The 15,233-nt window shown below is 34.9% G+C and overlaps 1 protein-coding gene and 1 long non-coding RNA gene across 2 annotated transcripts in view; one reads left to right on the plus strand and one right to left on the minus strand.

The window, feature by feature from the left end:
* Positions 1-15,233, plus strand: part of LOC112127270 — a 121,251-nt gene that overhangs the window by 36,385 nt on the left and 69,633 nt on the right. The gene's annotated exons all lie outside the window — the stretch shown is intronic.
* LOC106661666 (nephrin) overlaps positions 1-15,233 on the minus strand; it is a 257,075-nt gene that overhangs the window by 16,044 nt on the left and 225,798 nt on the right. Inside the window, exons 9-10 of the mRNA XM_024227934.1 lie at positions 8,535-8,780; positions 1,251-1,420 (exon numbers count right to left, since the gene is read on the minus strand). Coding sequence (XP_024083702.1) covers positions 1,251-1,420; positions 8,535-8,780 — 416 coding nt within the window. The remainder of the gene's footprint in view (positions 1-1,250; positions 1,421-8,534; positions 8,781-15,233) is intronic.

Consider the following 15,233-nt stretch of genomic DNA (forward strand, 5'->3'; position numbering starts at 1 on the left):
AGAAATTGAAAAAAAACGTACGTCGCAATATTTTGAAAGGCAACTCAGTCACAGCCTCCACATCCTTGCCTGATGTTACAAGAATAAGAGAACTTTAAAGGAATTTAATTCTTTGTTGAACAATTTGAAGATGTGCTTTCTATCTGTTCAAGAAAGCCCAAAGAAAATGGAAGAGAAACAAAAGTATGAGAAAGGAGGGAAGAAGAATCAGAGAATGTTAGAGNGAGCGTTAGTGAGTGAGAGAGAGAATGAGTAAGTGAGTGTGAAAGAGAGAGCGTTAGAGTGAGAAAGAGAGAATAAAAGGATAAACATGTGTAACTACTCTCTCTCTCCCTCCCTCCATCCCTCTCTCTCTCTCTCTCTCTCTCTCTCTCTCTCTCTATCTATCTATCTATCTATCTATCTATCTATCTATCTATCGCTATGATAAATATGTCTCTTTATTTTTACTTATACAGTTACCTTCACTTTTATTCCCTTCTTTGTATCTTTGCCTATCTCTCACTTATTTTCTTCTAAATCCTATTTCCTCTCTCTCTTTAAGTCTGGTTGTGTTTAGTGTAAAGGGTATATGCTTATGTATACTAAAAATATCAAACCTTTGTATCTGGTACGCAGTGCCAGTTTGGTCTAATCCAGTCGCCGCGTTATTTCGATTCAAATGTCTAGTTAATTACTTCATTCAAATCATATCACAAATTCATTTAAATATTTTTAGATTAACAAATAATTTAAACAATAATTAATTTATTATTAGAATATGTTTCAATATGTTCATTTTTTATTATTTATTATTTTTTTTAATGAAACAGGAATTTTTGAATTACTGGCCACAATATATTGAAGTTTTTTGCCCTCAACTTAAAAAGTAATTACTTTTTTTTTTACAAAAGAGACTTAATTAAACTTTATTAGTTGTTGTTTTTTCAGTAACAATTTCGTTTTCCCCTTTCTTTTTCCTGAAAACAAATACCATTTTAGTATCTGCCGGGCCCGATATTAACGTCCCTCTGTCGTAAATATTCGCTTTTGCCGTTTGGCGTCAAGACCGCCTCCGTTGTGGAAATCCATCGGAATTCCGACTCTTTGGAAAACAGGCTCCTGTTGTTTTTGCCGGTTCATATAATTTCATTGTTTGTGCAACGGGGACAAAACACGGGACTGTTGTTATTACGTCTCATGTCGGCCACGTTGTAAATATGCGACAGCTCGTGTTTGTACTATATTAAAATTTTTGCCTATTTCGTTACCTGCGGTTTTGTCGGGATGTTGCTCAGGTCTTGAAGAGGCATCCCGCCGTTCCTGAGAGTACAATAGCCGGGATAGGGTCCCGGCTGGAGTAGGGACCTCGTCGGTGACGTCCTCGTCTCAATTGTAGATACCAACTGCCTCTTTCTCATGAATTCGTGCTCTTCCTCATCTACACCTAGCAGAAATGCTCATTGTGGAATCAAATATTATATATACAGCAACACATACGAATATTTCGTTTATTGAAATTTAGTTACATTAGTCTAATCAAATAAATTGTATAAATTGTGAGATTTCCTATCAGGAATGAATAAGGCAATGAACCTGTAGTTTAATAGTTAGGAATAATTATGGTCTACGTATTCTAGTTCTTTTGGTATGTCAAACTAACTCACCAATGAAGAGAAATTTCAACTAATTAAGGTTTTTAGTTGAGATAAAAGTCAGTGTCACGAGCGGGATTGGAACCCACGATCTTCGGCTTGATACGCCGCTGCTCTACCACTTGAGCTATCGTGACCTCGATCCACTCGGACACTAACTTCCCATCTCAACCCCACCTTTTGAATTTTCCCTCTTTTTTGCCATTTTTTGAAATGTCGTGTAACCTTTGATTCTCAGCGACAAATGAAATGGCCACGGAGAGCTTTAGTGAAGGCACACTACATTTTTACTTATTAAATTCACTAGTTTTTTTTGTGGTCCGCTAGACAAATTAATATATTTCAATTAATTAAGGTTTTTAGTTGAGATAAAAAAATCAGTGGATCGAGGTCCGATAGCTCAAGTGGTAAAGCAGCGGTGTATCTAGCCGAAGATCGTGGGGTCGAATCCCGCTCGTGACAGTGATTTTTTAATCTCAACTAAAAACCTTAATTAATTGAAATATATTAATTTGTCAAGCGGACCACTAAAACTTATCTTTGAGACCAGAAATGATCGAAAACGGCCAAACTCCAAATTTTGTGGATAATTTACATAAATTTAAATTCACGTATTTAATCCTTTTTCAGAGTGTAAAAACAAGACTAACTAAATAAACATTTTTTCAAAACTCTTAGGGATAAAATAGAATTATTGACAAATACTAGGACGGACTTAGTTTAGAAGCCAGTAGCCAGCCACTCTACCTGTTCTGTGTTCGAATATCGCCATTGCACTTGGAATTTTTTATAAAATGATTGGAAAAGAGTATTCTAAAGGAGTCTGGCCTTTCATCTACAATCATAAATATACATCAGTTTGATAGCTTGATGTTTAAACCGTATATAACAGGAATTTCTTTAGTTATCAAAGTTAAAATTCTTGTCTTGATGTTTTTAAATCCAAGAATTCTTCTAATTACAAAATGTTTATTGTTTTTATTTATTATGTGTGGTGTTTAGCTAATGATTATTTGGAGATCATGAGGTGCGGTCTGGTATGACGTAGGTTTTAGAAAAACATTTTCTTTATCATGCGTACGTTTCGATGTTTGTTGAGATCATCTTCAGGGCCTGGGATTTATATGCTTATATCATTAATCAAATTCAATATCGATAACATACATATATCATCATCATTACATCACACAAAACATAATATATCACATATAAAACAATCATCACATTCCACACATCAAACATTTCTACATAGTTTAATTAATTCTTCGACAATTTGGCTTTCATTTCCCTAATTATCCCCGTCTATATAATCCTGAAAGGATAATCAGGCCGAACCGTTACCCATTTTTTCCCATACCCATCCTCCTTTCACCTCAAAGAAGCCGACTCCTCATATGAAAATGTGTGTCTATCCCGATTTCCTTCCCCACCCGTTCAAAATCCAACGTATATAAACATAAAACATCAATATCTCACTGGTACTCTCAACACGATACAGAAGAATGACACATCTACACGGAAAACAAACTCTTTGAGAGAGTACAAATACTTTCATTGGATCTAAAATTTCTAGCATTGTATAAAGTTCATTATTTTTCCTTTTTCTTTTTCACATCCTATATTTATTTGCAACATTTAAACAATGTTTATAAATCCCAGGCCCTGAATATGATCTCAATAAAGATCGAAACGTTGGCATGATAAAGAAAATGTTTTTATAAAACCTACGTCACACCAGACCGCACCTCACGATCTCCAAATAATCATTATTTATTACTGTTGTCACCCTGTCCTTCGTATTCTCTATACAGGCTCTCATTAACTGTTCTTTCCAACAAAGTTGGATCACGATTCGACTGGGTTTCCTGAGTTTTAAACATTTCCCTTTTAACAGGAATACCGGCCCGGGTTTTAACACGAACGGTACTAAAATAGCATTCGTGCTTTCTAGTAAAGGTGGGCAATATTTGTCCAATCTAATACTTCTTCCTAATGGCAGTAACTCTTTAGATCCCGAGTCTCATTAGCCGCCACCTCCCCAAATAGACACACCGCCCGATATTGGGTCCCCAGAGCAAACAGACATATGAGTCTTCTCTAAACGTCATTTCCTCTCCACTCAATAACACAGTCTCCCTGTTTCGGCAAATACAGAACCGAACAAATTAAACAGTTAAAAGACCTCGCCGTGTCTACGGGGAGAAAGGGGGAAAGGACACCCTTTATGAAAATTAACCATCGGCCGGTTTGTAAGTAAAAACCCTTCATTCGTACCGTTACTCAACCATTAACCATAACGTCTTGGTAGGGAAGGATAAATGGGTTTGATTAATTAGGCTAAAAGATAAGCACAGTTAATTTAATTAAAAGCGTCGTTTATGAGTTTCATTCCTTATCTTAATTTTATTCCGAGGGTTTCTGAAAAATTAAAAAAGAAAAACCGAAACGAGAACTCTCAAATTATTTTTTTAATTATGGGGAGTGTAATTTATAATAATATTCTTTGACGAATCCTGTTGTTAAAGACATTTAATGTTATGTGTCTTAGTTAGTTCTAAATAATGTTCGTTTGTTGAAAGAAGATTAATTTGAAGAAAAAAACAACAAATTTAAAATATTATTTTGAAAATCAACCGGATAAAAAATTTAATTAGTGAAGTTTCCTCTTAAAATCGGCAAGGTGTTTGAACTATTTATTATGTTATTGATAAAAACGTTGCAAAGTACCTATAATTTTGTCCTTTCCGATCATTTTGTTCTGTCAGACGTTACGAAAACCACCGTTGAAAATGACGGGAAGCCGAAACCGACCGACCCTGCAATCTAAAAACAGATTCATCACCTCGCAAACCATAGGAGGATATCTCACGACTAAGTACCTTATAATTCTGGAACTACAAAGATTATTTTGCAATACATCACATAACGAACATAAAACAGTTCGATGGCGAGATGGGTTTTAACAATGGCAAAGACTCTATTGCTTTTTTATAGTCTGCCAGGCTGCTTTCAAAACTATTGAGCATAACCGATAATTAAAGTATTTTAATAAGCGTTTCTTCTAAATTTGTCAATGTTTTGAAAAAAATGTATTGCGCAGCTTGTTCGGCCTTAATAGGTAAAGATGGAATTTTTTGACTTATTCCAGAGGGCACTGGGATAAGGCAAGGTTCCCTTTTAAGCCCCATACTTTTTTGTTTGTTGTTAAATGATTCGCCATCGATCCTTGAAGGTGAAGTTAGGGCCGTAAACACAAAAATTAACTCACAGTTATATGCAGATGAGGTGTTTATTACCGGCAACCCAACTGCTTTTCATTTAACGTAATATAGTAGAAAAATATTGCGACAGGTGGTATATAACTCTTAACCTATAAACAAGTTACCGTGATCATCTTCGGAAAGAGTGGTAGTTCTCGAACAGGGTTGTGAACACACAAATATTTGAGAGCCACTGTTACACAGATTATCTCGAAAAACCCACAAATAAGAGATTGACCATTCAAAGATTTATTTACAAAATCCAATTTTAAACAGAAGTGAGAGATTTTATCTGTGTTTTATATACAATATTATATTAAAGGATAAAGGTCCTTTAAAACGGTCCAAATATTGTTGTAAGATAATAAATGGAGGATTGTCTAAGAGATAATTAAAAGATTAAGTATGGCCACTGTTTTTTTGCTTCCCAGTGTATGATGGTTTATATATTTTTTGCTGGCGCTTATATTTTATATGTTTTACCTTATTTGTGAGGTATGCAGCTGTTTTGGGCAATTCAACGAAAAGTATGTTTACTATTTATATTTTTTATAAGTATAAATATAAATAAAAGACATGTATTTTGTATTACTCAAAACACAGCTGGATAAGTCTCCTAATCAGGGGAACGGATTTTAACTACGACTACTTTAAAGTATTATTAACAATAATGAATTAAACCTTATTTTCACCCACATGTGTGGCTACAAATCAAAGTAGAATTGTCCGATGGCCATAAACGGTAAAACAATACTTTTGTTGAGGCACACATGGTACGAATTTGAAGTATTTTTCCGACATTTTTTAATTTTTTTTGTTCATTGACACTGTGTGTATATTTACTATTTTTTGTTTTTGCACAAAAAAAATGGCCAACTTTGGAAATGCATATTGCCTTAAGTCTCAGACCTGCGCTAGGTGTCATTTTTTAGAAAATTTTACGCTGAATCAGATGGCTTTTTAAACGTTTTCCTACCTTCAGTCATTCATCAGTAAACTCAAAAATTTTGGAACCTGTCATTTTTTTCCCTTTTTACGAAATCTTCAAATTGAGCTTTCGAGCCAGAAAATTGTCCTTCGAGCGGCAGACACTCTCTCCCCAATTTTCAAGTATGCATAAATTTTGAACAGTCTTCAAATGTCTTAGCTTTACGCTCTACAACTTTTGTTCTGAGGACCTTTTCAAAAAAATGAACAGGGAAGCGACAATTCTTACTTTTCTTAATTTCCTACTGTGACCTTTTGGGATGGGGAATGCTTCTGCTGTCGATAACATTGTTTACCTCTTCACAGAAATTCACAGGTGTTGTGGCAGTTTGGCTACGAATAACGTATTGAAAGAATAGGCTTATGTATGATAAAATCGGGAGAGAGTGAGATCGACTTTTTCCATGAGCACGTACAAAATCAGTCTTGGTTGAGAAATCGGGAAAAGTGGAAGGTGACCAATTGAAAGCTTATTAAAGTTTCCTATAGGGCGCCGCTCCCAAGACGATTTCCTGAGTGTACAGCTCAAATTGAAATTTTAGTAAAAAGTGCAAAAATTAACTTGTTCCCTAATTTTTGAATTTACACGAATGTCTAAAGCTTGGAATACATTTAAAACGCCATCTTGTTCAGCGTAAACGGTTCTAAAAATAATACCTAGGACTTCAAAAGCTGAAAAAATATGCATTTGCAAAGTTGGCCATTTTTTCGTGCAATTTTTTTTTTATTTGATGGTCAGTGCAGTTTAGACACAAAAAATAAACATCTTACTTATTAATAATTGAACAGAAAATTAAAATAACAAAGGCAATTTTTACCACAATGTATTTTTATTGGCACAAATTTTTTACATTCATATCTCCAGGGATCATTCACTTGAATGGAATGGTAGATATAATTTTTGATTTCAATTTCTGTATGGAGATTTTGTTAGCCGAGGTTTCGTACACAATTTCAAGCTAGCAGTGCTGTTGTTTATGATTCATTAAAGTTTTATTAGAGAAGGAAAAAGTTTGATTATATACTTTTTTTTTGAGAATTGACATGTATACGGACTGGTGAAGACCCCGTTCAGAATTCAATGATACGAACAGGAGCGTAAAATCTTATTGGCCTCATAACCCGGGACAATTCAAAGCTTGGGAGCCTGACCGTTTGACTTAAACAATTTTACGCCCCAGGCCGTAAAGTTATCCTGGGGCGTTCTGGATTGGCGGCGGAAGCCGATCATGAATTTGAACCCTAATCTAGATAAGAATTTTGTAGCCCTCGGCTCTGAAAGGCGCACCACTAATGGAATAGGTTTTTTTCATGTTGCACTCAGCTCAAAAGCCTAACCCATCTTCAACGAGATGATCTCAGGCCTGGTTGTCTGAGGATAAAAAGACATCCGCGGGTGAAACCGATCTCACTTTTACCCTTCTCTTTCAATAAGAAGGGGATTGTTTAAAAAAATATTGACGTAAGAACTACGTAGGTGAGTTGGCTTGTTATGCTTCACGTTTAATTACAGTTTTTTGACATTTAGATAAATTACACACATACACACATATGTATAAAAGTTACAACATAGATAATAAACCCATTATATTTAGGGGTCTGATTGACCAAGGTTTTGGTTGAAATGAAAAAGTTAGTGCCACGAGCGGGTTTCGAACCCACGAACTTCGGTTCAATACGCCACAGCTCTAACCACTTGAGCTATCGTGACTTTGATCCACTCGGACACCAACTCCCCATTTCAACCTATATCCTTTCAAATTTTCGAAAAATGGCAAAAAGGAGGGAAACCAAAACCTTACATAAAAAGATTAATTAATTGAAATAGGTAATAAATGTAAACTCGATCCAAATGAGTTAGAAATGATCTTTTCATACAGAATTTATATGAAGTGAGCGAATAAATTGAGAAAAAAGTGTATTTCTATACTTTCATACAGTTTAATTTACACCATACATTGTATATTAAGCATGTAAAGACAAGCGAGTAGAGACAACACGAGGTCGGAATGAGTAATTTTTTTGTTTGCCGTATTTAGCAATGAAAACATACGAAATAAACCGAAAAACAACCCCTTTCGCATTTGTGAAGTGGGATCAAATGAAATACTGAAATGCGATCAGAAAAAAATAGAAAGGTTCATATCTTTTATATCGCCGCACCCAGTATATTACGGTTTTTAATTTTTTTAAAAAGACGGAGCTTTGCCTCACCAACCCAATAAAACAGACAAAAGTTCTTATAAATAACCCGATAATTTGACAAATGTTTTCCCCTTTGATGTCGTCCCTTCGTGACGTAAAAGGGGTAGGGTTATTTAAAAAAAAACCCTGTTTTTAATTTGTAATATTCTTGCAGTTCGTAGAAAAATCTCGAAAAATTTTATTTATTTAAGTTATTAATTGAAGAGACTCTCTGTGGCTCAATTGTTAGGAGGATCGACTTGTATTCGCCCCTCTAGCCCCTCTCGGTACTGGGTTCGACTCCCGGAATAATTTTATTTGAACGCTCGTCCACGAAAACCAACATGTATTAGGAAGTTATGACCTACTTTATGACCTAATTTACCTTTATTGATTGACTTTATTAAAATACGTTTCAATACTCGCACCATTAATACAATAATTAGTTACAATTAAAAACAAGTCCTACCTGAATTAGGTTGAGGGATGATGTCCGGATTTCTCTCGTCCGCTTCTGGCGGTAGGTCGCCTTTAGGACTTGATCCAGGGGCTTTGGCCGGTGCGACGTCCTGTTTAGACCTCCTCGGATCGTCGTCCCGGGAACATTGGACCCTCAGGACCGCGGCGACGAGGCAGGCGACGACGAAAAGGGAGCTCACGACGCCGACGACGACCGTCATTACTGGAGTAAGACGGAATCCTGCCCGCGGTCGCTCTAGATAAAAAAACATGCCAATTTTGTATTTTGTCAATTGTTTTATTACATTAGTTTCTCAAAAATTGCCTCATTTTTAACGCAATAGACTACTGATTCAGTGGTTCATCTGAACCTACTGCAAGTGATGGAAGAGTAGTTCAGTCATTTGATGCCATGCTTTCTATTTATTTGGTTTTTTTATAAATATTTTTTATGGTAACTCCGAGATCTATAGGTTATTAGTGGTAAATGTTTTGGTTAACTAGTTCAGTTAGTACAACCACGAGTAGGATTTTTGTTTTACTCGGTCTTCCAAAGGTTTTGTAAGAGATCGAATTTTGAGGTAATTGACCGTTTATACCGGCTTAATTTTTAATGTATTTTTACCGAAATGACTATGAACATAAGTTAATGCCATGAGGAATAATAATTTTGTCTGTGTGATCTACCTTAAGATACTGCAAATGATGGAAGAGTAGTAAGGTCATTGGACATTTTGTTTTTTATATGTTTGGTCTTTATTAAAAATATTTTTATATGGTAACGCCTAGATCCGTAGGTTATTAGTGACATAATGAATATGTTTTTTGGTTAGTCGTTCTCTAAGGCAATTTGAGTGGCCTAAACATCCCTAATTGATGCATTAGTGTTGTGAGGTCATATGATGTCATCGTTTATACCTATTTGGTTGGCTTTTTATGGTAACGCCTATATGCATATGTTATGTAAGAGTTTTGCGAACGTGTCTTATCTAAAACTATTTTAAGTTATGTAAGAGTGTTGCGTTCATAGGATGCCATGATTTCTACCAATTTGGTTTTAGTTGGATGTACCGATGAACGTGTGTTATTCAAGTGACATGAAAAAATGTGTTTTTCATTCATCAAAAGGTTCATCTATAGTTACTGTAATTAATGCAATTGTGTTTAGGTCATAGGACGCCATGGTTTATATCTATTTGGTTTGGTTTACCAGGATGATTTCTATGGTAATGCGTACATCGATAGGTTTTTAGAGTTAAATGCAGTAAGCGTTTTATATAAGTGATCTAATTTTATTTTCAGTCATGCAAAGGTATTGAGGCCATTGGATATCATGGTTTCTATTTCGTTTTTATGATCAATATTTTTTTATGGTAACGCCTAGATCCTATTTTACATGTTGATGACATGATGAATAGGCTTTGTTGTTTAGTAGTTCATTTAATATATCTAATAACAATATACTGTTGAGACCATGGTTACTATTTACTTGGTTTATATTTTAAATACATTTTTATAGAAATTTATACATCCATAGGTCATTAGTACAATCGTGAGTAGGATTTTTGTTTTACTCGTCCATCAAACGTTACTGGAAGCGTCAAAGAGTGTTAAGGTCATATGATGCACAGTTTTAACATGGTTGCGTCATTCGCACATAGGGTTTTGCTTTAATTTATCCTGTATATTTACAATATTCATACGATACTAAATATACTAAAACTTTTTGCCAGAGCTCTCTGATTTATTCTACTGTGAAATCGTAAATGGTATAAATTTGAATTGGAAATTTAACAAAACAGCGATAAGTGGTAGCCAGGTGAATAATAAAACTCCTTTTAAAAATTAGCTAGGGATAGATTACTTTGACTGCACGAAACGTTGAAAAATCTCTGAGATAACAGATAAGAAAGTCGTAAGTACAATAGTTTCTTATTTAAGTAGTCATTTATGTATTTTTTTTTAATATAAAACCTTTCCCCCCCAATAAAAAAAGACTTGATGATTCAGCTCAGCGTTTTAGGGCTGTTTAAGTCATTAGGGATTACAGCTCACCGGATGAAGACGTAAATCGGCCTTTTCCGAGTAGGCGCCATATCAGTAATGATCAGGGAGATAACGCCCATGGGAACCGAGCCGGAAGACATATTGGCCTCGGCAAATACTCCCAGGATATATTTCACGGCCGATTAAGATTGACGGGAAACATCTCACCCGTTTTGTCTGGTGCTGTTGTATTTCTCTTTGTCAGTTTATTGAACATAATTGGATGAGTAGCAAAGGGGTCGATTAACAAAAAAAATTACTACTAATTATTTTAGTTTCAATTAAATTCTGAGATGATCGGTAATAGTTGAGGAATTCAAATTTTTTCAACAAGGTAAATCATCAATCACCTCGCAGGGGTGAATTTTTTTATGACAAGGGATATAGATGGCTGAAACGTGGTAATCTAGTCAAAGACATGCGGTAGTACTAGAAGTAAAGTCAAAGGTTCCTGTTTAATTAGATTCATTAAACTATCCTGCCGCAATCTAATAACAGAGTAGGAGACGTCCCTTAAGACCTTATAGGGTTTCGTCAAAATCCTGTGGCAGTACAGCAATTAAGCTCTTCCAAAGTTTCAGGTGTACACTTTCTAAAAGACTTTACACAAAGTCAAATAACTTCCTGTACAGCTAATTAATATAAGTGACTTTTCAAAATGTGCTTGGCTTTTGGGAATCAGAAATATGTATCTCAGAGAACTCTTGTTAACTTGTATGCTTTATTACTTTTTATTGTATAGTGCTTTAAAGTATTGCTGTAATTAAGGTTGCAATTTAATTGGCAATATTTTAATTATAGACAAAAATTATAAAAATCGATTAGTGTTGCAATTTTGCCTTTATAAGCCACATTGGAGATAGCTGTATGTGGTAGCATAGAATTTTATGATTTCTCTTTTCAACATTGTACACACGTGTCAATTGTCAAAAAAATTGAAACAGAATTCCGGATGATGTTTAAAATGCCTTTGCATTAGAAACACAAAACACAACGCGAACAACCAAGTCCGAGTTTAGCATGATTCAAAATTAAACAAAAGGCGAAAAGGATAGGGGCTCCATTGGCTTAAAACTGTTTTCCAGGCTTTCTTGTTTTGCCACGTGAGTACGTGTTAAATTTTTCGGCCGGATTAATTTCCATCGTGATGAAATATTTTCTGAAACGTACACGATTAACTTAAAAGGGCGAATGGGACGAGATTGTACGGCTTTTCCCCCTTCCTTTGATCTTTCTTCATCCCCCACTTTGAAAAACTTCATTTATTAGATCTTTAGGGGGCCGTTTATATAATTATAATTTAAAGTTTTAAAGTACAGGGTCGGCGATCAGTCGACGATGAGGATGATGCTACTATTCCAATTCATTCAAAGCAGAAGTTGAGTTTAATCTCCGGAAGAGGCTTGTTTGCTGATATTTCATTGACTTTCTCGATATATAATTGAAACCCATCTTTCATTGCGGCTTGCCTTACAAAATAATATTTAATAGCGATATGATTTGTTCTAGCTTGATAGTTCAATGCTGGCTTCAGTACCCAATGGCAATTAAATTAAACATGGCGTACTTACGAGAGGAATTCATTTAAGTGTTGACATTTTAACTATTTAATATCAGCGAAAACCTGATGTATTCAATAAATCTGTCAAGAGAAGTGAATATTCATCAAATAACATGGTTTAAGTTTTTCCCTCCTGTCTCATATCTCGCTTGTGTTCTCTTTGTGCGGATGTATTTTTTATTTCTTCGGGGTCACGTGACCAAAGTCTCCCTTTATTCCAATGCGACATAAAAGCTCTATTGTAGATTTGACCCTTTTTTATTTCCAAACCTGAAAAAAATTAGCAAGCTCAATAGTTAGTTAGCATTAACAACTTAGATAAAAGGACAATTCATTTGGCAGACGTTTAAACCAAATGACATATGCTCAAATCGATTCGTAGATAATCCATACGAAAAAAACAGAATATGTTATAAAAATTTTACACCGAAGGAAATAGTCAAATAAATGAAAACAAACCTAAATTCCAAGAAAGCTCCAGTTCTCGACTGGATAACAAGAGAAATTTAAAAAAAATCCCAAAAAACGAATTTTGAAATTGACGAATGTATTTAATGCAGTAATAAGATAGCAGTATGTCCCTAATGTCTGGAAAGTTGCTGAGATCGACATGTTACTAAAACCAGGTCAACCCATGCTACCGCCCCATCTCATTGCTTCCAAATATCTAAAATTATTCGAAAAAGGTTTGCTAAAATGACTGAAACCCCCTTGAAAAACCAAACGTTATACCAACCTACCAGTTTGGATTCATAGCAAGCAATCAATAATAGATCACATATTATGAGTGATCTATTATAGAGCAAGCTCTAAGCCCGTAGAGATATAAAATATATGTTCGGATTTATTCATAGAGTATCGCAAGCCTTTGACAAGGTTAAATACATATGCTTAAACAATATTCTCCAAAGAGTATAGTGAACTTTTGACCTCCTATCTTTCGAAAATAGGATAGATTAAAGAATCCACACCTAAACTGGAAAACGCATAACTACAGTTAGACAGGGCTTATGGCGCAACTTACGGTAGTGGTAAGGCTATATACCGGTCACTAACATCTGAGAAAACACCTATACAACATGGGTATGTTCAATTATGATTCATTAGAAGGTTATGCAATTAGGAGGAAGAAACTACCACTTACATATATTATAATCATTTGCGAAGAAATAGCACAATGAAGGTATAACTTAGGCTATCAAAAATATTCGATAAAAAGAATTACAGCAATGACATTCAATGACTTTTCAAGAAAAGGATCAGTCAATTGAATTGATCTAAGTAAGTAGGAAATGTACAATAAGTCAGAAGGTTGCAGTGCTTGGGAAGTACAAACCCCCTCTTCCTAACACTCCATTATCATCATTATCAGCAGCAGCATCTCAGTTGAAATTGAACTGACTGAATAATATACCGACAAGTTGATGTCAATAGGAGGTTCCTTTGATAAATGCATCAAAGGTCCAGAGAGTAGGGAAATAATTTCATTTTTTGTCATTAAGTTGTTATTTTTCCTTCTGTCTTTTTTTTACCAAGTAGTAGAAAACTATTGTTGTTAGTTATTTAGTGTTGTTAATTATTTAGGCCGATATTATAAAAATAAGTGGCAACAATATTTGTTACTTTTTCGAATGGTCGTTGTCAGAGTGAACAAGTCAACATGTAGGAAAACGACAATTATTGTTCATTGTACGACCATTACTGTCATCTCCGGTAGCGCCTATTATCTCTGCTCGTTCCGCCGGAAATAGAAAGTCTGCCAGTAGAATAATCGAAGATTTTAATCACCGTGAATTTCCAGACCATTTTTCTTCCTTTACACTACTGAGGTGTAACGGGAAGAGAAAGGAAAGGGCTTAATATGAGTTTTCCAGGCTGGCTAGTAGAAACATCAGGGTGTTGAAGATATTTTTCCACGGTCGGAAAACGGGGTGAATTATAACGAAATTGGCTTTTCTTATATTGAATAAGGACGGCGACAGGAGGAGGAAAGAGGTCCGAAGAAAATCCTGGAAGAGCGTAGACTCCGGGTTAGAGAGGCATCGGATTAGGCCATGTTTTGTCAATATCAATCCCAATTTATAGGGTTTGTATGAACCAGGCACGACGGTCTTACGCACAATGCCCTGGCACTTTATTGACCGACCCCAATCCGACCCGGGCACAATGGCGAATCAACAACCGCCACTTAATTGTCAAAAACTTGGGCTGAACCGGACGGTGGAATAGATTTTTCCCCCCACAAGAGAGTTCTTATATTGAACTTGTCACAACTTTTGATAGCCGGTTCACCTTGAAACTTCTTCAAACTAAAAAGAGTAATCTTGCCTGTTTCCAGAGTGTAAACTTCGATTTTTTAAATGTTTCTTAAAGACTTTTTTGCGTTAACAAAAGACCTTTAACATAACACAAAACAATAATAACAACAATCAGATTGCAATGACAAAATTGCTTGTTTTCTTAAAACAGTCTCCGAACCCCCACCAAACTAAACAAACTGGAGCAAAGAAGACTAAAGTTTGGAGCTTATTAGGATCCAATCTTATTCTCTCAGAATGTAATAACAAGCAGACGGCTTACCATCCCAGAACTTAGGGTCAGAGTTTACTCATAATCTAACAAAATTAGGGAATATTTAGTATACGTTAAAATACCCTTGAATATGGGGTCGATAAAACTAAACTTGCTATGCAGTTGTTTTGGTATTATTTGTTACTTCTTTTGATGGTTTTATGTATATATATATATAATTAATCAATCAACAGCCAACTAATCCATCTATAAATCTATCTATTGTTTGTAACTTTTATTAAAATTATAAATTATTTATGTACATACTTTATATACATAAAGATTATTTATACAAATTATTATACAATATATTCAAAATCAGACGTGGCAAATCAAACAATATGAAAATTACCATTTAACATTTTATGTGTTGAACTTTTGTTCATAGGCATTTCCGAAAAAACCATGATGAAATATAACCTAAAAAGTAAAAACATGGCATCATATGACTCATAACACTTTCATCACTTCCAATAGCTTTAGATGAACTAAGGATACGAGGAGTATAATAATAATTTTTTATATCCTAAT

This window comes from Cimex lectularius, unplaced genomic scaffold, assembly GCF_000648675.2.
Source record: "Cimex lectularius strain Harlan isolate CLEC.00 unplaced genomic scaffold, Clec_2.1 scaffold59, whole genome shotgun sequence".
Classification (NCBI taxonomy): Eukaryota; Metazoa; Arthropoda; class Insecta; order Hemiptera; family Cimicidae; genus Cimex; species Cimex lectularius.